We start from the raw sequence: 22,236 nt of genomic DNA, 5'->3' as shown, positions 1-22,236 counted from the left end.
CAGAACTGCTGCCTAGCCATTCGGTCCCTAGTCTGTAGTGGTGCACGGGATTCTTCTGTCTTAAGTGCAGGACTCTGCACTTGTCCTTATTGAACCTCATCAGATTTCTTTTGGCCCAATCCTCTAATTTGTCTAGGTCCCTCTGTATTCTATCCCTACCCTCCAGCGTATCTACCTCTCCTCCCAGTTTAGTGTCATCTGCAAACTTGCTGAGGGTGCAATCCACACCATCCTCCAGATCATTTATGAAGATATTGAACAAAACCGGCCCCAGGACCGACCCTTGGGTCACTCCACTTGATACCAGCTGCCACCTAGACATGGAGCCATTGATCACTACCCGTTGAGCCCAACAATCTAGCCAGCTTTCTATCCACCTTATAGTCCATTCATCCAGCCCATACTTCTTTAACTTGCTGGCAAGAATACTGTGGGAGACTGTGTCAAAAGCTTTGCTAAAGTCAAGGAACAACATGTCCACTGCTTTCCCCTCATCTACAGAGCCAGTTATCTCGTCACAGAAGGCAATTAGATTAGTCAGGCATGACTTGCCCTTGGTGAATCCATGCTGACTGTTCCTGATCACTTTCCTCTTCTCTAAGTGCTTCAGAATTGATTCCTTGAGGACCTGCTCTGTGATTTTTCCAGGGACTGAGGTGAGGCTGACTGGCCTGTAGTTCCCAGGATCCTCCTTCTTCCCTTTTTTTAAAGATGGGCACTACATTAGCCTAGTCCTATAGGAAAAGGGGAAGAGTCAATGGAGACTACACCAAATATGAGTCCCAGGAGGATACAGGATGGGTTGAAGAGGATTACAAGGGAGAATAGGAATAGAAAGAACTTGCAGCCAGAGGGAACAGGGGATAGACTGGAGAATAGCACAGTCACCAGGAATAGGCAGGTCTACGTGATCGGGGACTCTTTACTGAGAAGAATAGACAGGCCTGTAACCAGAGTTGATCCGGAGAATATAAGGGTGTGCTGTCTTCCAGGTGTTAAGATACGGGATGTAGACCTGAGGTTGAAAAGGATCCTAAAGGGAGTGGGAAAGAATCCCCTAATTATCCTTCATGTGGGAACAAATGATACCAGTAGATTCTCGCTGGAACGTATCAAGGGAGACTATGCTAGGCTGGGGAAGACGCTTAAGGAAATCAAAGCTCAGGTGATCTTTAGTGGGATTCTGCCTGTTCCTAGAGAAGGGCAACAAAGGTGTGACAAGATTATGACCATCAATAGATGGTGTAGGCAGCGGTGCTATAAGGAGGGCTTTGGGATGTATGGCCACTGGGAGGCGCTCATGGACAGAGGACAGTTCTCTCGGGATGGACTTCATCTGAGTAGGGAAGGAAATAGACTTCTAGGATGGAGGCTGGCACAACTGATTGAGAGCTTTAAACTAGGAATTTGGGGAAGATGGTTGGGAGATGTCCAGGTAATCTCCACGCTGGATTTTAGCATTGAGAGGGAAGAAAACAAAGTAAGAAAGGATACAGCCGTGGGTAGGAGAATGGATATAAGGCGGAAGGGCAGTGTGGATACCAGTCTAATAGGTCATACTGGCTGTAGAATGACCGTGCCTAATCGGGTACAGAATGTGAGAGAGGCCAAACAACAAAAATTAAGATGTTTGTACACCAAAGCGAGGAGCCTAGGTAACAAAATGGAGGAACTAGAGCTACTGGCGCAGGAAGTGAAACCAGATATTATAGGGATAACAGAAACATGGTGGAATGGTAGTCATGACTGGACTACAGGTATTGAAGGGTATGTGCTGTTTAGGAAAGACAGAAATAAAGGTAAAGGTGGTGGAGTAGCACTGCATATCAGTGATAAGGTAGAATGTAAAGAAATCAGAAGCGATGGAATGGATAAGACAGAGTCTGTCTGGGCAAAAATCACATTGGGGAAGAAAACTACTAGAGCCTCCCCTGTGATAGTGCTTGGGGTGTGCTATAGACCGCCGGGATCTAATTTGGATATGGATAGAGCCCTCTTTAATGTTTTTAATGAAGTAAATACTAATGGAAACTGCTTCAGAATTGATTCCTTGAGGACCTGCTCTTTTAACATTTTACTTTTCACCCATAGCTACTGTCCGTAGTGCATGTAGGGTGGTACTCTCCAGTACGCAGCACCGGCAAGAGCTTTTTAGGGGGTACAGGGTACCAGAAAGACTTGGGGTAGAACAGGGTTAGGGAGGGCATTCATTCTTTATACAGTTTTAACAGCACAATGCATATGCTTTGTTTAAGTTTGTTAGCATATGTATGCGTTGTGCTACTAAATTGGTCAGGAGTCCTCAAAGGGGGAAGGGGGAAGAGAGACAGGACAGAAGGTGTTTAAACAATGGTTTTGATTCTGTTTCTTCCCATTGGTCTGAATTATCAATGACATTCATACTGCATCACATCAAGTCCAAATCATTAGAGGAATGCCTCTGCTTGCACTGACCAGACGATGTTTAGATTCTGATGTGAGCACAGTTCTGCAGCCTGACAGGTACCAGGTGTTGTCCCCAGTGTACAGAAAATTCTACTTTGCAGCCTGTCAGGGTTCCTTCCCCACTCTGAACTCTAGGGTACAGATGTGGGGACCTGCATGAAAGACCCCCTAAGCTTATTCTTACCAGCTTAGGTTAAAACTTCCCCAAGGTACAAACATTTACCTTTTGTCCTTGGACCTTATGCTGACACCACCAAGCATGTTAAACAAAGAACAGGGAAAGAGCCCACTTGGAGACATCTTCCCCTCAAAATATCCCAAGCCTTACACCCCCTTTCCTGGGGAAGGCTTGATAAAAATCCTCACCCATTTGCACAGGTGAACACAGACCCAAACTCTTGGATCTTAAGAACAATGAAAAAGCAATCAGGCTTCTTAAAAGAAGAATTTTAATTAAAGAAAAAGTAAAAGAATCACCTATGTAATCAGGATGGTGAATACCTTGCAGGGTAATTAGATTCAAAACATAGAGATTCCCTCTAGGCAAAACCTTAAGTTACAAAAAGACACAAAAACAGGAATATACATCCCATTCAGCACAGCTATTTTACCAGCCATTTAAACAAAACAGAAATCTAACGCATATCTAGCTAGATTACTTACTAAGTTCTAAGACTCCCTGCCTTTTTGGTTCCCAGCAAAAGCATCACACAGACAGACAGAGCCTTTGTCTCTCCCCCCCTCAGCTTTGAAAATAACTTGTTTCCTCATTGGTCATTTTGGTCAGGTGCCAGCGAGGTTATCCTAACTTCTTAACCCTTTACAGGTGAAAGGGTTCTGCCTCTGGCCAGGAGGAATTTTATAGTTCTATATACAGAAAGGTGGTTACCCTTCCCTTTATATTTATGACACAGCCAAATTAGTCTAACAGACTCCTGATACTCTTACTATTTGCATGTCTTATGCACCACTTTTGTGGTAAGAGTTTCAGGAGTCTGTTCTGTTCCTATAAAGGAAGTTGAATCTCCCATTGAAATACAATGTTTGGGTATAATTCCATAATGCAGTTTAGGATACTGTTCTACTTAAAAATTGTCTTTTAATGAGTCATACATATGCTGAAATGGCTCCTCACCCAACTCCCATATCCCTATAAACAGACTACATATTTTGGGGGAAAGTGAGTAGTTAAGTATGTTGATGTTTGTATATACAAATACCCATTTCATCACTGTACTGGAAAATATAGCTGAACTGAATTTTCAATGGAATTTTAAGAAAGTTTAACAGCCCCAATTGTTTTCTGTGTTAATAAGTGTGAACCTGAAAAAATTATATGCCTTCTAAGAGAAAAAAAATCAGTACACACTTACTGAAAAAAAAATTCCTTCCAACTGGTGCTCAGAAGAGTGCTACACGACACATATATAACCTCCTGAGCAAAGGGCGGAGAGGATACCCTCCCACGTTATGACCAGCAATAAATAAATAAAAATAAAATCTCAGAGGCAGATTTGCAAACTAAAAACCTGTGTTGTGCTTTAAACCACCTCAGCACATAACTTTTTAATGTTCATAAACCTGGTAACTGCAAAGAAACACTAAAGCCCATTAACCTGAATGTGTGCCAGCCAGTATGCCCTCAATGACTAACGGTGCAGTCACACCAGAACAACTAAAAATTAACCTTGCCCTTTTATGCTAAACGGAGTCATGTCACTGGCTCCATCTCTGTTGTTACATAACAGATAACAAAACTCCAGCGGGGCATGGTGCTGTCACATAGGGTCTCAGGTATGTGGTATGATTTTTCAGAATCGCTTTTGGGAATAGTCATGTAGGTGAAATAGCTGGTACTTATGATTATGCTATTTCTTTGCATGTTTTTTCATCTCGCTATCTGGAGTTATGAATATTAGCTATGTTTGCTCCTGTGGTAATGCCCACAAGGTATTTAGGCAGCACATGAAGGGACAAGTCAAACTGAAGGCCCATTAAGGAACACTTAGCTCACAATGGACCCTGGAAAATGCCTGTCTACACTTAATGGACTTTTTATGAATGTTCTAACTACAATATGGGTGGGGGTGATGGACATGTAACTTGCCCATGTGACTCCAAACGCCATCTTTCACAGTAAGTACAGATTTCCCTTTACTTGGCAGAAGCTAAAAAGTCCTGGCAGTTGTAAAATTTTAGATGGGAAAGGGGGGGTGTCACAGGGGATGGGAAGAGCGTGGGGGCTCCAGGCTGGGAGGAGTCACATGGAGGGTCATGTGCCCTCCCTTGTGTGCAGTACCAGCAAGAAATGATTTCTACTTGCACCACTGGCTACTGTGAAATTAGTAGTTAGCCTAGCTATATAAGGAAAGCAGTCTGCAAGACTCCTGTAGCTGCCCTCTTTTGTAAGAGTCATCTCAGTATCTCCAAATGCACAAAGTACAATTCTGCTTCATATTTATTAGAACATCACCTTGGTTAAGCAATAACTTTTCAGTCCTTTGGACAGTTGCTTAAGTCTATGTCTATTTAGGCTGACATACTTTATCAGCAGCTATAAAAACGCTATTAGCACTGGACACAACTGATAACCAACAAAGAAAGCTTCAAACACTCAAATACATGGTTCTGTCAAACCTATTTTTATGCAAATTAAGTCAGATGAGCAAGCATACCTTCCAGGTAGTGCATTTCTTGAATGGTTTGTCACCTTTCCTTTTGCTCTACTAATTAAACAGTACTTAATTTTTCAGTAGAGTGTATTCATGAAATTAAATGTATTCAAAGGCTCTTAGCCAGGATGGGCAGGGATGGTGTCACTTTATGATTACCAGTTCTATTCCATTACCTCTGGGTCACCTGGCATTGGCCGCTGTCAGAAGACAGTATACTGGGCTAGATGCACCTTTGGTCTGACCCAGTATGGCCGTTTTTATGTTCACTGAATATTTAAAATCAATGGCATGTTGGAGGAAAGGGGGAGAAAGTGAGTCTGAATGGCACAGGGATGTAACAAAGGAAGATATCCTGGTCAGGTCAGGGAATGTGGGTGGATATTAAAAAGCCTACGTGACTTAAGCACTGCCAGTTAATGGGACTTGTGCTCAATGGGAGTTAGGTGCCTACGTACCTTTGAACATCTAGGCCTTAGGCACTTTCAGAAATTCCACCCTGTGCCTATTAGTATGGTACTTATTATGTGATGGATGCTACATAAATGCCACATAAATGCCACAACCAAGACATTTTCAAAATGAAAAAATGAACTTAAACTGCTTTTGAAGAAAATACATATTTAATACAACTGCTTACTAACTGATTCATTAGTTACTTTATTGCACTTCAAACATTTTATACACGACAGTTGTCTCCCACAATTAATGTACTTACTTCATGGAGCAACACTGACATATTATAGCTGTTAAGTACGTTACTTGAAGCTGCAACAGATTTCAGGCACTGTATCCCACAGCTATGGCAAAAACCAAAGCCAAAAATATTTATAAAATTGCAAGTTCCATAATGCATATTATTATACATAACGGATGTTAGTTTTTCTAAACATTCGCTTTGTGTTACATAAAATGCTAAATACTACACTTTTTACCAGAGAACATTAATATTTCCACAATTCAGATATTTATTCATTTTTGTTAGCAAACCAAAATATATAACATGCTACTTTTCATAAACTAGTTTTTGATTCCCATTTTGCTATTATGGAATTGGCAACTCCCTTATGTTAAACCAACAACATAATACCACAACTTTAAATCATTTACTATATAGCTGATAGAGTGAAACAAAGCTACTCTAAAATAACATATATTTTGCAGCTTCTGGAGTTTATTTAATTTATCGCTTCCCTACTTGAGGAAAAAATACTAGTTTATATCAATTGGCACTTTAAAAAAAAGTATAAATCACAGAATTGGAGGAGGTGGATTAATGACTCTATTTAGGACAATTTTCCATTTTCTGCTGTGCATATTTTGAACACTCCTCTTTAAATACTAAACTCTGTGTATGTATATCCAAGTGTGAGGAAGCTATTTAATGAGGAACTGTAAACCTAGTTTGTTAAAGATTTGCATTGCATTTAATGCTGTAGAGCCTGAAGTAGAACATAAGGTTGGTTACTTCTCACTCTGAATATATTTAGCTAATAACAATAAAAAAAAGACACCAGACAGATTTTTTTGGCAAGACTTCCTCTCAGCCATCTTATTTAACTTTGACTATTCCTAGTTTCAAAAATGTAGATCCACAAACTTCAAAAGACTAATATTAGATTTTTAAAATATTGTAATCTAAGATTATTTGTAAAAAAGTTTCCAAGAAAAACAAATAATAAATTGTTTATAAAATATGGCAGACCTCAAACAGAAGTTATGAGCATGACACAGAAGTTACTGGGTGAGGTTCTATGGCCTGTGTATGAGGGTAAGACTAGATGACCATGATGGTCTCTCTTCTGACCTTAACCACGAATCTTATCAACGGTATGCTTATTATACAAATTGTGTAGTAAGTAGCCATTATATTGTATGTATAACAGATAACACACTGTTAATACTGGAGATTAAAATAAGCAGCTTTCCTAACTCCTAGTTTTGCTTCAATTGAATATTTATTTTTTGTAAAATGGCAAATTACCTGAGCATATTCAATTTTAATGTGTTATATAAATTAAAAATTTAATTCTAGCAGTTCCTTGACATAGTAACATAAGTTGCTCACCATTTCTACACCTCAACTTTCTAATGAAAGAGGTTTGTGCTTCAGGAAGATAACAAACACTACAAGAAAGGAGATATTCTTTACCAACTTTGCGAAGTCATAGTCCAGGAATGAGAACACAAACCACTATGAGACTTTCAAAACTAAAGAAGTTAAGATCTTTCAAAGCTATATTCAGGGCCCTGAGTATTCTAAAGTTGTAGAATTCTCTAAAGATTCCACCTTTTGCCACACAATTATGCAGCAGAATCTAAACTTAAACCATAATGAAAATGTCTTGCTTTTTTAGTTGTCACGATAGCCTTCTAAATGTTACCCAGAAATAAATAAATTAACTGTTGTCTTAAATCAGCAGAAAACTTGAAACAATAGCACCCAAAAAGATCAGATGTGTACCGTTTCCATTCATCTCAATTTGAGATCTATCCAAAATCTAACATTTAAATGCCAATATTGATTTTACACTTCCTGTGCCTTCTCAAGTGCCTAATGCCCAACAGTTGTTCTTTTGCCAAAACCACCAGCTCTCCCCCTCATTACATCCACAAGTTACATGCTTCTTGTCAAAAAAAATATGCAGCACACCACAAAATAAGTGAAACCTCAAATTAAGCGAAACCTCAAATTAAGCAACAACAAACAAGGAATATTGCACTAGCTGCTGCATTAATTTTCTTGTTTAGTTCAATGTTAAGTATGAGTCTGCTGCAGAATTCTGAGCAGTGGAGCACCACAGAAAACAGAAACCTTTGCCATGAAAGTTAGGTAAAACTTGCCAGAGCACATAGGCCTTCACTATAATGGTAGTAGACATTTCTGAAGTCAAGCAATAGTATAAAAAGTAGAGCTGAGATCCTCAGAATAATGGAGAGAAAGAACACATGGAACAGTTCCTTGAGAAAAAACAAGAATTAAAATCAAGAACATTGCGTGTACAATAGCAGAACAAATGGAATAACATTTTCTAATAACTAGTCAGTGGAACTCGGAGATACAATCAGTTTTGTTTCAAAAAGAGAGCCTACCAGACTTTTGGCCCACAACCAGAGTAAGATCCTGACCTACTTCAGTATGCTTTTTAAATGTTGAAGAAAGGGAGACTACTTTCAAAGTAATTAAAGAAATAATGGCATGGAAGAATACAAATAAATGTCTATACTTCAGACATTTTCAGAGATTCTAAGACGTAAAATTAAAAACTACACACCCTCCAGCCATTTCCTGACAAATAGGGTTTGTAGTTTTAACAATGGAAAAAAAACAATTCAGGGAGAAATGCTTGAAAAAAACAATGTAGTAGTTGCAAGAATCTGGAGAAAAGTTTTTTTTGGTTTAACAGATAAATTGTACCAGTCATTAAAATAGTTTTCAGCTATCTTAAATGTTTAAATAAGCCAATCTGAGCCTGAGTCTGAGAATTCTCCAAGTTTTTCATAATGTGCCAAAGTTTAACAGAGTGTCTCATGGACCACCTCAAATTCCATTCATACTTGTAGAACATTTCAGTGGCAGCTAGAATAGTTTACATGAACTAAATAAAGATAGTTAGAAAGTATTATACATTTTAATGTAGTTTAGTAGCTGAAAACAGAGAAAGCATGCAACTAATCTGCTCCCATTTAAAAAAAAAAAAAGTCTTCAGCCAGTCAGTTTGAAAAAACTGCATTAGCTGAGATTTCTTTAAAATGGATTCATACATTGCATCACTAACAGGATTTTCTTTCCCACAAAGAGTTCCTTTGGACTATATTGGTATTGGGTGCAGGATTTTTGGGGGGGGGAGGGAGGAAGGGGGTATTGGGTTTTATTTTGTTTGTTTTTAAACACAAAGTGGTGAATCTTGCCTGTAATCCATTAGTAAGCTTGCTTCTAAGTGAATTATATATATATATATATATATTAATCTTTCAAGGAATCTGAATAGTTAAGAGTCAATGTGGAATTATAAATAAGATGGCCTTTGTTTGAGATATAGAGTAGATAACCAGATTAATAGGAAAAAATGACGTCTAAGTAACAAAAAGCAATTGAATAAGAATAAGCTCAATCTACAATTGAATACTAAGAAAACAGCTTTTAAGAGAAATATCAAAAGTGTAAAACAATCAGCTAACAAAGTATACAATCTTATTTCTCTCCAACAGGAGATTTCTGTATAGATACATAATCAAGTTACTCATCTCCATCCCCCTCCTAATTAAAAAAATCTTTAAAATTAATAACATCAAAATGTTTCCTGTACTACTTTAATTATGAATGAGCAACAGTGCACCTCAATAAAAACTAAACATTAATTGATCCAGATATCCATGGCCACTGCAGTATCTTTGAGAAGAGAATGGTACCACAATTACTATAGAATTGCAAATATTAAGTTTGTTAAATGTACCTACTGTAGCTGATGCTGTTCAAAAGGCAGTAACAATTGAGAAAAAAAACAGTGTTTAGCATAAGGGCATAAAAAGGAAGTGCTGGACCTTGATTGCAACGGAATTTTGGGACAAGGATCAGGATAAATGATAATAAGCAATTATAGTGCAAGCTATTATCAAAATTACTCTCAATTCAGTGTAAGTAAAATGTGAACATCCCGTTCTAACTAGCATAGTGGGAATAAACTATAGAAATATCTGTAAGGCTAACAATTTCATGTTTAGTTTTTAAACACTTATTAGAGTCACACTTTCAGATCTTTTACTTCTGAATTTTATTTATTCCTTTGACTCTGTATAACAATTTATAGTGTAACACTGATATATAAAAATCCATGTGAAAATGACAAAGATTTGATTTAAATCCCGAAGAATCAAGAAATTTAGAGTAAAAGCAAATTTAGTTCTCAAACTTCATTATTTTCCTCGGTCTCCCCTGAACTGTGGTTGATTTCTCCAAGGACACAGTGTAATAGCCTTAAACTCCAAATTTTCTGTCTTTTGTGGATTGAACACATCATTAATATTTAAAAAGGAAAAAATATTTACTGAATGTCATTAAACTGAAAAAACACCCACAGAAGAACTGATGCAGTGCCCCATCACCGCTATTTCAAAGACATTATAAAAATCTAGAACTGATCACCCTTAAAATGTGCCTGCTTTGACTTTGACAAATCATGTTACCTCAATGTGTAGAGCATTACCTATACTTACTGATAGGGAACAGCATGCTGAAAATACTTATAACCTTGCATATTTATCTATAGCAAAATTGGCAGTTTTTAAGTGTGATGCTGACAGTTCCCCTTGAAATCAAGGGGAAAACTCTGACTTCAACAAGAACATGATTCAATAGATATTAAAAATATTACATACCCAATTTGAGCCTGAAAATATCTTTATATCAATTTTAATTTCTATAACTTGTAGTATAATCTTCAAAAGTTCAGCACCCAAGTACACTAACTACTGACTTTCCAAATTTAAATGTATTTTTAGCCTATTGGTCTAGTGACTTGTCCATTTATATTTTTCCACTTGAAAAAACTCCAAACAAGTTTGATTTGTGAGCATATGCATTAAACCAATATAACTTTTTAAAACAGCTTTGTAATTTAAAATGACTTATTACAAAAATCCTATTTGGGCTGAGACTATCTGGTAAAGTCCAAACCAGAGCAATATTATGGACAAACAACAAGAGCAATTTTTGTAAACCAGTGGGGGAAAACTGAGATGGGAAAAAAGGGTGTCAATGCTCGGAAATGTAATAGCAGCTCACAAGAAGGAACATCCCACAAACAGAAAAACTGAATTTGCAACATCGACTTTAGTAGCAAAAAAAATTTATTCTACTTCTAGTCTTAGTGCGTTGCTGATGGCAAAGTCCATTTTGTTTTTAAACTGCTCATATGTCTTTGTTATTGGAAGTTCTAAGCAGTTAAGTTGTCTGTTTCCAACAGGGTATTTTATATGCAGAAATTTAACTGAGGGGTCAGGCTCAAAACCAATGGGTGGGATAGAACTGGTACCAGTTGCGAAGACAAGAATATCTTCCAGTGTTGCTGCAGACTCACCACCTAAAAGAAAAAAGTTTAATGTTACACAGTTACTCATCAGTTATCCCGAATAGGCATTTCGGGGAAGAACACTGATTAACAGCCTTTTGCATATCCATAACCTGAGTATACTTGCAATAAGAAACAAAACTACATTAGAAAAAGTTTTCACTAAGATGCAAAGAAAAACGTTGGGTTAATTGAGGGAAATCTAAGGTGGTGATGCAGAGGAGGGATTGAACCAAAAAACCCACTCCTGTGGCTAACTGAACTAAGTAATGAGGAAAAACAGAGTTCACTCACCTTCCACATCTTGTAAATAACCCATCCAGAAATCAACACCTTTGACTTTGTTTACACCTGATAAACAGTGGATTGTAAAGAGATCACCAAGAATTCTTGCTGAAAGTCTCTCGGGTTTGTGACACAATATGCTAGAGAACGCATCAGGATGCATCTGTATTTTTTCCAGTACACCAAGAGTTTTCAAACCTTGCCTAAAGCTGGAATTATAAAAAGAGGTGGCATTAGAAAGTCACCAAAGAACTAATTTTGCCATAAAATGTTTCACAATACATTTTGTTTTATGAAAGCTGGTACATATAAGTTTTCTATAATTATGAGAGTCCTGCCTATGAGAAGTATTTCCCTACTTTACATTTACAGTATTCATTTAATTTTTTTTTAACCTATGTTACCAACACCAGTTTAGATTGTTAAAAATGTAACAGTTTTGAAAATCCAGTTACAAGTAGAGGGGTTTTTTGCATCTCTCTTGGTTTACACTATAAAAAACACAATTAAATCTGCCACTTTCAGGTTCCTTGACTGCCTGGGAATGTTTGTTTTTAAAAAATTTACTTTATTTTTTTCAAAAATTGAGGAGACATCTGTTAATATTAGGTTTTATAAAAAATATTTTTATAAAATTTATAATTTGGGTTTTTGTCCTTTTAGGACTAAACTATAAAATTCTTAAATATTGAACTTCCTTGATTTGCTCCATAGTGGTTTCTCTTGGCTTCTTTGTAGATACTAAAGGATATTAGAAGTTTATAAGGACTGGCAGGTTTACAGATCTGAATTCTCTACTATATGCTGACAGATTATGTGTTTCAAACTTTAGTTTTAACTAAATGTGATAGTTATATTAAAATCTAAAGTAAACTTAAAGGGAGGGGAGACAGGTGGGTAGGAATCCAACATAGTTTTAACCCTATTTGGCTATCCAAAACAACTTCAGAAAAATGTATAATGCAGTACAAGACCTGGTTTGTAGAATTCAGTGTGCATGATCCCATGCCCAAAAATGTACATGCAACTGTGTACAAAATTTGCATGCACAATTACTATAGCCTCTCCCACATTGAGTAGTACCTTATTCCACAATTAGTCGTAAGCAATTTCAATGCTTCTCAATATTTTAATATAAAAATGCACTTTAAAGTATTTACTTTAAACTTTCACAACCAAACAAACCTTTCAAAAGGTGAATGAACTCGCTTAATTACATGATAGATCAGTAAGTCGTTCACCAACATATCCTTATCACATAGAGTTGTCATAGGTCTTAAACATCCAGCAATAGTAAGATATTCATAGCAGTCACTTATTGTAGATTTTAAGCTGGCCAGAGTTCTTGATGATTTTATCTATAGCAGGAAATAAAACATTTACTAGGTATTTGTTTGCTTCATATATGTTCCATCAATAAATATAAAATTTAGAAGTCTGGAATCAGTAATCTCTTCCTAGCAAGTACTTCTACGACCCCCATAATCTTAGTGTCTGAGCAGCTTTGGCTGAGGCATATGTATTGCCAACAGGATGGGGAGTATGTTAAAAGGACAACAGTCATACATTGAATTTGATCCATCATATACTATTCCTCAATACTTGCCAGAAACATGCCTATCACAAAGTCTAATCTCAAATCTAGCATTTCAAGGCTCCAAAGCAAGAGAACACCATTGGGTGAGGCACTTTATTTACCATTTTTATTGTTTGTGCTACATCAAAATCTGCAACATCTTCCACTTTTGGTTTCACATTCTCTGGTCCATAAACAAGACAGTTAAACAGAGTTTTGGAAAAGAAACTGGGAGGTACACCAACATGAACCAAAGAAACTGCAATCATTTTGCCAGCTTCATAGTATAAATTCTCTTTTATAGCTGCAAATAAAGAAAGTATAGTTGAATTAATAATGAACTATGATCTGCAACAGTTATCACTACTCTCTCATATTAATATGCATACAAGACAAACTCTTAAGGCTGAGACAATAACACTGACAAAAGTTCATGGATATGACCAAGAGAAGGAGCAACTTGCTCTCTGCTCCATCCTTCCATCCCTCCTCAAGCCAAGCCAAGCCCAATCACAGTGGAGCTCCCCCCCTCTATCCTACACAGCACTCAGCTCTGAGGCATGGAAATAGCACTTCAAGCAGCTCTGGAGAAGTAATAAATACAGTGGAGTGGAGGAGACAGATAAGAAGAAATAGGGGGAAGAGAAAGTGAAAAGAAGAAAAGGTACCCTTTCGGAGAAAAGGTAAACTGAGTGTTTCCTGTTTCAACTTATTTAGGTCCAGAGATCAAGAGTTCCAAGTTTGATTGCAAGTCTACATCCATATAGTAATGTTACTATCAAGTATTCCAACCACACCAAATCAGTAGTAAAGAACTTAGACAACTTATTCATTGCCCAATTCTTACCCCAAAACTCACTTTTTAAAAATAGTAAAAGGAAAAATTAGTTTGGTACACATCTACTTCTATTTTGTGGGGCTCCCGGTCATTTTATCTTGTTATCAGAATTAACAGGGTTGTTCCCCCCCACCCCCAGGTGTCTATTATACTGAAAATTACTTTTGACAGACTGTTTACTATAAAATTTATGCTGTATTTACCTTGAGAATCAAGAGATAAGTTCTTTGAGGAAGAGCCCTCAAATAGTGATGAGTTCTGAAGATGAAGCATTAATAATCGGAAAAACTCATGCTTTGATCCATGAAAAGCATCTGTCTCTACTCTACCCTTGCAATTTGTGAACTTCACTTCCATAGTGTTTGCAGCATTGAAGTTTCGCCCTCTGAATCCTTTTAAGGCACTATTCCAGATATTGTCTCTGTTGATGTTCAGTCTTGTGGTTTTTGTATTAACCTGTAACTTTAATTCCCTCAGTATATTAGAAGCTTCTCTTTTTTGTATTTTTAGTTGCCTACAAGACACAAACGAGCACATTTCTGAATGAAACAGGATATATGGTTATTGAAAATTACAGTATAAGGAATCGTAGATCAACTTTTCTGAATCAGAAAGTCTATCCTTCTGTCACCCCATCTGTGGCTACTGAAATTTTAGCAAGTTCCTATCAGTTACTGCAAGCCAATGGGCAGACTCACCAGCTGGAATAGTCAAAATAAAGCCCAAACTTTCAAGTTCAGTGCCATGTCCATTTTCTCAGGGCTGGTTTTATTAATTAACACAAGATACAAGAGTCTCAAAATAACACAAGACACTGGGTAATGGAGGCTTGTCCCACTTCCCACCAAAAATGTAGTGAGAGGATACATCCTTCCCTCTTGGTAGTCTTTCCTGGCAATCCCCTAGGACTTCTCTCAAGGTATTCTCTCAACTCTTGTTCTCCTGAGAATAAGCCAAGAACTTTCCTTTAGATACTCTCCAGCAAGTAGTCACGTGATGCTTGACTGACTGACAGACCCCTTGCCATCACTTGCACTGCCTGGAGACAACAACTCCTTAACCTTAAAAGCTAGTGTTGCCCCCTCTGCAGTACAAAAAGAAGAAAAAAAGGGGGACAACATCTGAGATGAGCCTGAGCCCATAAAACTGGACAGCTTGCCAGGTGTACAGAGCACCCTTAGAAATTTCTCAAGTTACTTATCTCAAAAAAAGGATGATCCTGGGGAAAACCTAGACAAGTGGCAACCCTATAAAGGACCACAGACTGTAACAAGTACATTGGAACATACTGCCCTGATGGAGTTACATGAACATTCTGGACGCTAGTAAAGATAAACACTTAAAAGCCAAGTGTTTTGTAACTGTTTATCAACAGTTACAAAAGATAGGTAACCGTTTTTGATTCTTCGAGTGCTTGCTCATGTTGATTCCATTCTAGGTGGCTCACAAGCAGTATCTATGGAGGTGGGCTTGGAGTTCACCGCTTGGCGGCTTGCCGTAATGCACTACTGAAGCCAGCATCGTCCCAGGCCTGCTGGGTAAGCACATAGTGGGATGTGAAGGTATGGACCAATGACCAGGTGGCAGCCCTGAATAGACACTTGGGCCAAAAAGACTGCCGAAGAAGCCTGCACCCTGGTAGAGTGGGCAGTGATGATTGCTGGGAGGCCGTACCTTTGCTTGACAATAGTAGAAGCGAATGCAGGCTGTGATACAGGAGGAAATTCTCTGAGTGGAAACAGGGTGACTTTTCAGCCTGTCGGCCACAGAGACAAATAATTGCGTCGACTTACAGAATGGTTTGGTCCTGTCAATATAGAATTAGAGAGGCTAATATAGAGGCTGGAGCCCTCTGGAGGTCCAGGGCATGCAGCCTGCACTCTTCCTCAGACTTGCGGCTTTGGAAAAAAGACCAGTAAGTAAATGTTTTGGCTAAAATGAAACTGAGAAACTACCTTGGGAAGGAAGGTGTGGTCTTAGCTGGACCTTGTCCTTGTAGAAGACCATGTAAGATGGTTCTGAGGTGAGTGCCCAAATCTCAGATACCCGCAGGCCAACATCACCGCGACCAGAAACGTCACCTTCCAGGAGAGGAGAAGGAGAGCAGGAAGTCAGAGGCTCGAAGGGGGGACCTGTAAGCCGTGACAGACCAGATTCAAGTCCCACAGAGGAACAGGATCCCTGACATGCAGGTAGAGGTGCTCCAGGCCCTTAAGGAATCCAGCTGTGATATCCTGAGAGAAAACCGACCTGCCTTCAAGTGGTGGGTGGAAGGCTGAGATGGCTGCTAGATGGATTTTGACAGATGAGAGTGACAAGCCCTGGAACCTGAGGTGCAAGAGGTAGTCTAGAATGAGCTGCAACAGGGCTTGCTCAGGACAGACCCCCTTATTCGCCATCCAGCATGTGAATCGCTTCCATTTGGCCAGGTAGGTGGCCCTGGTGGAGAGCTTTCTACTGCCCAGCAGGACTCACTGGACCTCGGAAAAGCACTGCCATTCTTGCACATGAAGCGCCACCTGGTGCACGGGCAGGAGACTGCCGTGATTCTGGGACAACAGGTCTGCCCTGAGCGGCATCGGGAAGAGGATTGCCATCGAGAGATCCAGCAGGGCGCTGAACCAGTGTGGTGTGGCCACGCCGGCACTATGAGGATGACCTCTTCCGTGTCCTGTTTGATCTTCATGAGGACTTGGAGCAATGGCACGGGAGGGAAGGAGTACATCAGAGCCCCCAACCACAGGATGAGGAAGGCACCTGACAGTGATTCCCTATCCTTGCCCTGGAATGAGCAGCAGATGTGGCATTTTCTGTTCTGCCTGGACACAAATAGGTCCACCTGGGGAGTTCCCCACCTGTGGAAGATAGAGCTGACCACCTCCAGGTGAAGGGACCACTTGTGGCAAGACGAGAATGTCCTGCCGAGGCGGACCACCCAAGTGTTCCTGGCCCCTGGGAGGTGAGCAGCCACAAGATGGATGTTGTGCTGCAGACAGAAATCCTAGAGCCGAAGCGCTTCCTGGCAGAGGGCAGATGACCTGGCACCCCGTCTGTTGATATAGAAGATCATGGCTGTGTTGTTGTCCGTTAGGACCTGAACCGCCCAGCCTTGTATGTGAGTTCGAAAAGCTTCCCAGGCTAGGTGAACCGTCGAGTTCCCTGACGTCGATGTGCAGGGCCCAACTGAGAATGGACCACTGGCCCTGAATACTGAGATCGCCCAGGTGGGCTCCCCAAAGCGTGAGAGATGACCATCACCGACAAGACCGGGGCTGTGAATTGGACTCCCTCCAACACCGACACGGGATCTTGCCACCAGGTAAGGGACGACAACACACTATCTGGAATCCTGAGCACCCGGTCCATACTGTGCCGATTGGGTACATAGAACGAAACCAGCCACACCTGTAGGGACCTAAGGCAGAGTCGCGTATGCTGAACCATGTAAATGCATGCTGCCACGTGACCCAGCAGTCTCAGGCACATGTGGGTGGTGGTGAATGGATGGGCACGCAGAGACGAGATGAGGTCCACCATGGCTCAGAACCGAATCTTGGGGAAGAAGGCTTTGGCCTGAGTGGAATCGGGTACTGCCCCAATTTTATGCATTGCACTGGAGTGAGGGTTGACTTTTTGTTGTTGATTATTAGGCCCAGGTCACAACAGGTGGAATAGACCAGAGCGAGATGCCTCCACACTTGATCCGAGGATTGGCCCCTTATCAACCAGTTGTCGATGTTCGGGTAGATTTGGACCCCCCCAGACATCACAGGTAAGCAGTCACTGGTGCTATACACTTGGTGAACACTCTCGGAGCTGACGAGAAACCAAAGGGCATCGCCATGAACTGGAAATTGTGCTGGCCCAAGGTGAAATGGAGGAAACACCGGTGCCCCGGGAATATATGGAAATATGCGTCCTTTAAATCGAGGGTGGCGTACAAGTGTCCTGGATCCAGAGATGAGAGGATGGAGGCCAGGGAGACCATAAGAAACTTCAACATTTTGAGAGAGATGTTGAGGAGACGCAGGTCTAGAATAGGTCCGAGGCCCCCTTTTGCCTTCAAAATGAGGAAGTAGCGGGAGTAAAATCCTCTTCCTTCCATGCCTTGCAGAACCTCTTCCACTTCCCCTAGGCACAGGAGGTTTTCGACCTCGTGAATGAGGAGCTGTTCGTGAGAAGGGTCCCTGAAGAGGGATGGGGAAGGGGGATGGAAGGGTTGGTTGGCTACAAACTGCAGGGTATAGCCCAACAAGATAGTGTCGAGCACCGAGTGGTCCAAAGTGATATGGGACCAGGCCGACTGGAAAGGGCGGAGGGGGTTGAGGAAGATGGGGAACGGATCTGGTACAGTAACTGGGGCATCGTCCTCGTGCGCACCCTCAAAATGACTGCTTTTGGCTGCCTTGGTCCCTGGAAGGACCAGGCTCGGCAGGTGGAGGAGACAACGACTGGTGGAGTCGCTTAAAACACATCTTTGTCCTTCTTTTTGTAGGAGCCAGATCGAGGGGTACCCCAAGACCTTGATGACGGTGGAGGCGGAATGGCTTTCTGGCCTGCTGAGGAGTATGTAGACCCCAGAGATACCCCTGAGAGCCTCTGTTGCTGGCACAAGGCCTAACTGAGGTCCTCTTCCCGACCGTATGCGGTGCCTGCGATGGACTGCTTCTTTGGTACTGGCAAGGGGGAATGGTGCTGGGCAGAAGCCGGTGCCAGTGGAGCACTGTGTGCCAATGCCGAAGTACCAGACATGGAGTCTGAGTGTGAAGGCTCCGATGCCGGGCGCAGAGCAGCCTCCATGACGAGGACCCTTAATCAAATGTCCTGCTCTTTTTGAGTTTGGGGGTGAAAGATTTTGCAGATCTGGCACTTGTCTTTTCTATGGGACTCCCCCAGGCACTTCAGACATCTCTCGTGTGGGTTGTTGATGGGCATTGGCCAGCTGCACTCGGAACGTGTCTTGAAGCCTGGGGAGCAGGGCATGCCCGCTCCAGGACAAAGTCCCAGCCCAGGCTCTAACTACTAAACTACTACTAAAACACTTAACAGCTAGCTAATCACTGACTAAATAACAAAGGCGAACGACCTGAACAGTGAAGAACCGCTAATGCTCTTCCTAAGCGAGACCAGACGCTACAACGAACCGTCACGGGCGGTAAGAAGGAACGGAGAGGGTGTAGGGCCAGCGGTGCCTGATATATCGCAGCATGAGTGTGGCACTCCAGAGGGTGCCACAGACAGCCCTATGGATACTGCTAATGCAAAAGTCTCTGACAACTGTGAATGTGGGCACGCACACACCTAGAATGGAATCGAAGAACTTCATAAATCAGGATTTTCAGCAAGTTCTTAGGTTAAGCATTCTATTTTGCACTTTCTATATAGATAGATAGATATGGATATATATATATATCCATATCCATCCTGGAGGAAATACATTTCATTTTATACAATCTAGAGAAGACCCGGACTGCCAGATGCTTTTGAACAGAACACTTTTCATTTACTTATTATCACTGTTATTGCAGTGTGAAACACATTTCTCTGGAGTCTGGATCTTGACCAAGAAATTTGAGCCTTGATAAAAAAAAATAATTGACTACCCCGATCTAGAGAGCCTTGTTCGATATGAAAGAAATATTAACTTACATTCTTCTTACTGACAGATTCCTTGATGAAGAATTGATCAGCGGGGATATGGACATAACCATTTTATTAGACGCTGGAAGGTCTAATAATGTACAAGGAGTCAAGCTATTCTGGCACAACATCTTTGGTGACCTGGAAGGGGAAAAGCTATTACAAAATTAATTTCTCATTCTGAACTTTATGTAAACATTCATTTGAAAGTAATAGTAGATCTGTTTATCTCAAATGTGATTTAATGAACCCTACATTACTATAAAGCCATGGAATCAATCTGTTTCTTTACCACAATTTTCAACATATAATTGATTGCCCCAACGACTAGAAGACACTGAAGTAAATTTTGTCATCAATAATTTACCTTGCATTCCTCAGACCCAACTCTATTTTATATAATCTAATAGTTTCTGAACCACAGAAATGCTGACATTACCACCACCGTTCAGCACTAGAAAATGGAATAAATTCTGTCTTTGGAAATATTGTAACTTTCATTTTTTCAGTGCATAATTGTTCTATGGTTTTCTACAGTGTTATATCCCAGATAGGACACACTGAAATTTGAGAATCCTTGAGATCCATTAAGTAATGATAAAAAATGAAGTTATGTTACTCCAATAGGTAGACTGCATTGTATGATCCAGTGCTGGTATTAGTTGGCACCAGCTCAACACACACTACCGAAATAACTTGCTGCAATTTTTATCTCGCCTTTTAATTACTAAGTAATGTTGTAAGTTCCTGTTAAGTCTTCTAGAGTTACACATATTCTGATTTTGTTTAGCTCCAAAGATGGCAAAATTCCTATATTTACATGCAAAAAAAATTAAAGCAATGTTAAGGTTGCAAAATTAAGCACTCAAGAACTAGGAAAGAAAGAGGAATGCTGCATGTACAATTTCTGTGCACAACAGTCATCAGTTATTTGATCTCTTATATGCCCTAGAGGGAGAGTTAAACTTGCATGTACCCTCAAAAGAAAAATAAAATAAAATAAAAAAGTAAAGTTTCCTGGCATTTGAGTCCTTAGCACTGAAACTTTAACTTTCCAGAGCCTGCAGTTCAGAGGTGATAAATCGCACTGCCATCTCCCGCCACATACATGTGTGTTCTTGTATTGCGGAAACCAAGGGAAGGAATGCCAGCTGATTAGTACATATGGAATGAGGGCAGCAGTCTCACAGGAGCCTTCAAAAATGTAACTTAACCTTAACTACAGTAGGTGTGTTACTACACCATGATAAACAACGGTTACTTATCTTACAGTAACTCGGGTTCTTTGAGATATCAGTTTGGGTCCCACTGTAGGTGCACATGCACCTCAAGTGTGCAGTATCAGATTCTTTAAAATAGTGACAGGTTTCACTGTATTTTCCACTGAATGCATCCGATGAAGTGAGCTGTAGCTCACGAAAGCTTATGCTCAAATAAATTGGTTAGTCTCTAAGGTGCCACTAGTACTCCTTTTCTTTTTAAAATAGTGGTGTTTCTTTGGGCAGTGCATGCACTCTGTGCCTTATCATGCTCCTGGACTTGTTAGGGCATAAAGGGCAGAGCAACTGTGATCCTCCCTCAGTTCCCTCACGATTCAAAGCCATTAGGTGTGGCTCATAAACTGGGGATAGAGTGCAGGTTTTGAGAACCCACATTGACGACAACATCTGAAAAACCCCCCATAATTACTGTAGGGTATGTAACCATTCTCCCTTCTTCGTGTAAATGTCAGTGTGGATCCCACGGTAGGTAACTGGCAAGCGGTAACCCCTCTGGATAGTGGGATGAGACATATCAGCTGCATCAGTCAAACAAATTGTAGTACTGCTCTAATAAACATGGCATCTGCCCTGACAGCTAAGTCCAGTGTACACTGCTTCACAAAATGTAACGGGTGCCTTGTGAATCTCAAAAACTGGCTCATTTCTGAAGCTGGAAGAGAATGACACTTGAGTTCTTGTGTAGTAAGCATTCTTGTTCAGTGGAAGAGGTACATCACCCAACTGGTAACACAGCAAGATACACTGTGTTATCCACTTAGATATTCTTTGTGATGAGATGGCCTGGCCTTTGGAATGGCTGGGTACAGCCAGAAACAACCAGGGAGATGCCTGAACAGTTTGGTTCTGTCAGTGAGTAAAATAAGGCTTTGGAGATACCCCGCATAGGTAAATTCCCCCTGATGTAGCATTGGGCTTTGGGAATAGGTTGGTTCAGATGGAAATCTGAAACCACCTTGGGATGCACTTGGGGTAAGGTTTCACCACCACTTTGTCCTATGAAATGTTATGAAAGGAAGAAAGGTCAACCATAAATACTTGGAGCTCACTCATTTTCATACTAGTAAGAGCACAGAGAAAACAGTCTTCTCAGGCACATCACTAGACACTTTGTGAAGATTCTTAGTGCTGTGAAGAATCTGAATGGCGGTACCTTATACTGAGAGTTATTTGCTCCTCCCTCCTCACCATGAATCTCAAGTACTTCCTGCAGGCCAAGTGGATATCTAAATCAAGAGCCATGAACCCATCATGAGGACGGAGACGGTTGAAGCACGCGTTACTCAGATGGCATATGTATTTGTTCAGTCTCTTCAGGTCTAGGGTAGGATAAAGATACCCCCCTCTTCCCTTTCTTCTTTGGGATAAGGAAATATTGGGAGTAGAAGCCTCTCCCCTGTGCTCTTGAGGTATCTCCTCTATAGCTCCT

At 40.5% G+C, this 22,236-nt stretch overlaps 1 protein-coding gene across 5 annotated transcripts in view; it reads right to left on the bottom strand.

The window, feature by feature from the left end:
- Positions 1 to 5,721: 5,721 nt before the first annotated feature.
- The window catches only part of G2E3 (G2/M-phase specific E3 ubiquitin protein ligase), a 52,253-nt gene continuing 35,738 nt past the window's right edge, over positions 5,722 to 22,236 (bottom strand). For 3 of the 5 annotated variants that reach the window (XM_037900534.2, XM_037900533.2, XM_037900530.1), the window contains 6 exons: positions 19,537 to 19,683; positions 14,091 to 14,401; positions 13,172 to 13,353; positions 12,659 to 12,831; positions 11,483 to 11,682; positions 5,722 to 11,200 (listed from right to left, as the gene is read on the bottom strand). In XM_037900534.2, coding sequence (XP_037756462.1) covers positions 10,968 to 11,200; positions 11,483 to 11,682; positions 12,659 to 12,831; positions 13,172 to 13,353; positions 14,091 to 14,401; positions 19,537 to 19,683 — 1,246 coding nt within the window. In that variant the 3' untranslated portion in view covers positions 5,722 to 10,967. The remainder of the gene's footprint in view (positions 11,201 to 11,482; positions 11,683 to 12,658; positions 12,832 to 13,171; positions 13,354 to 14,090; positions 14,402 to 19,536; positions 19,684 to 22,236) is intronic. The other 2 variants (XM_043548730.1, XM_037900532.1) reach the window with 1 other exon arrangement.

This window comes from Chelonia mydas, chromosome 6 (genome assembly GCF_015237465.2).
Source record: "Chelonia mydas isolate rCheMyd1 chromosome 6, rCheMyd1.pri.v2, whole genome shotgun sequence".
Lineage (NCBI taxonomy): Eukaryota > Metazoa > Chordata > Testudines > Cheloniidae > Chelonia > Chelonia mydas.
The sequence above is the reverse complement of the archived record's forward strand: the minus strand, read 5'-3'. Positions and strand labels throughout refer to the sequence as shown.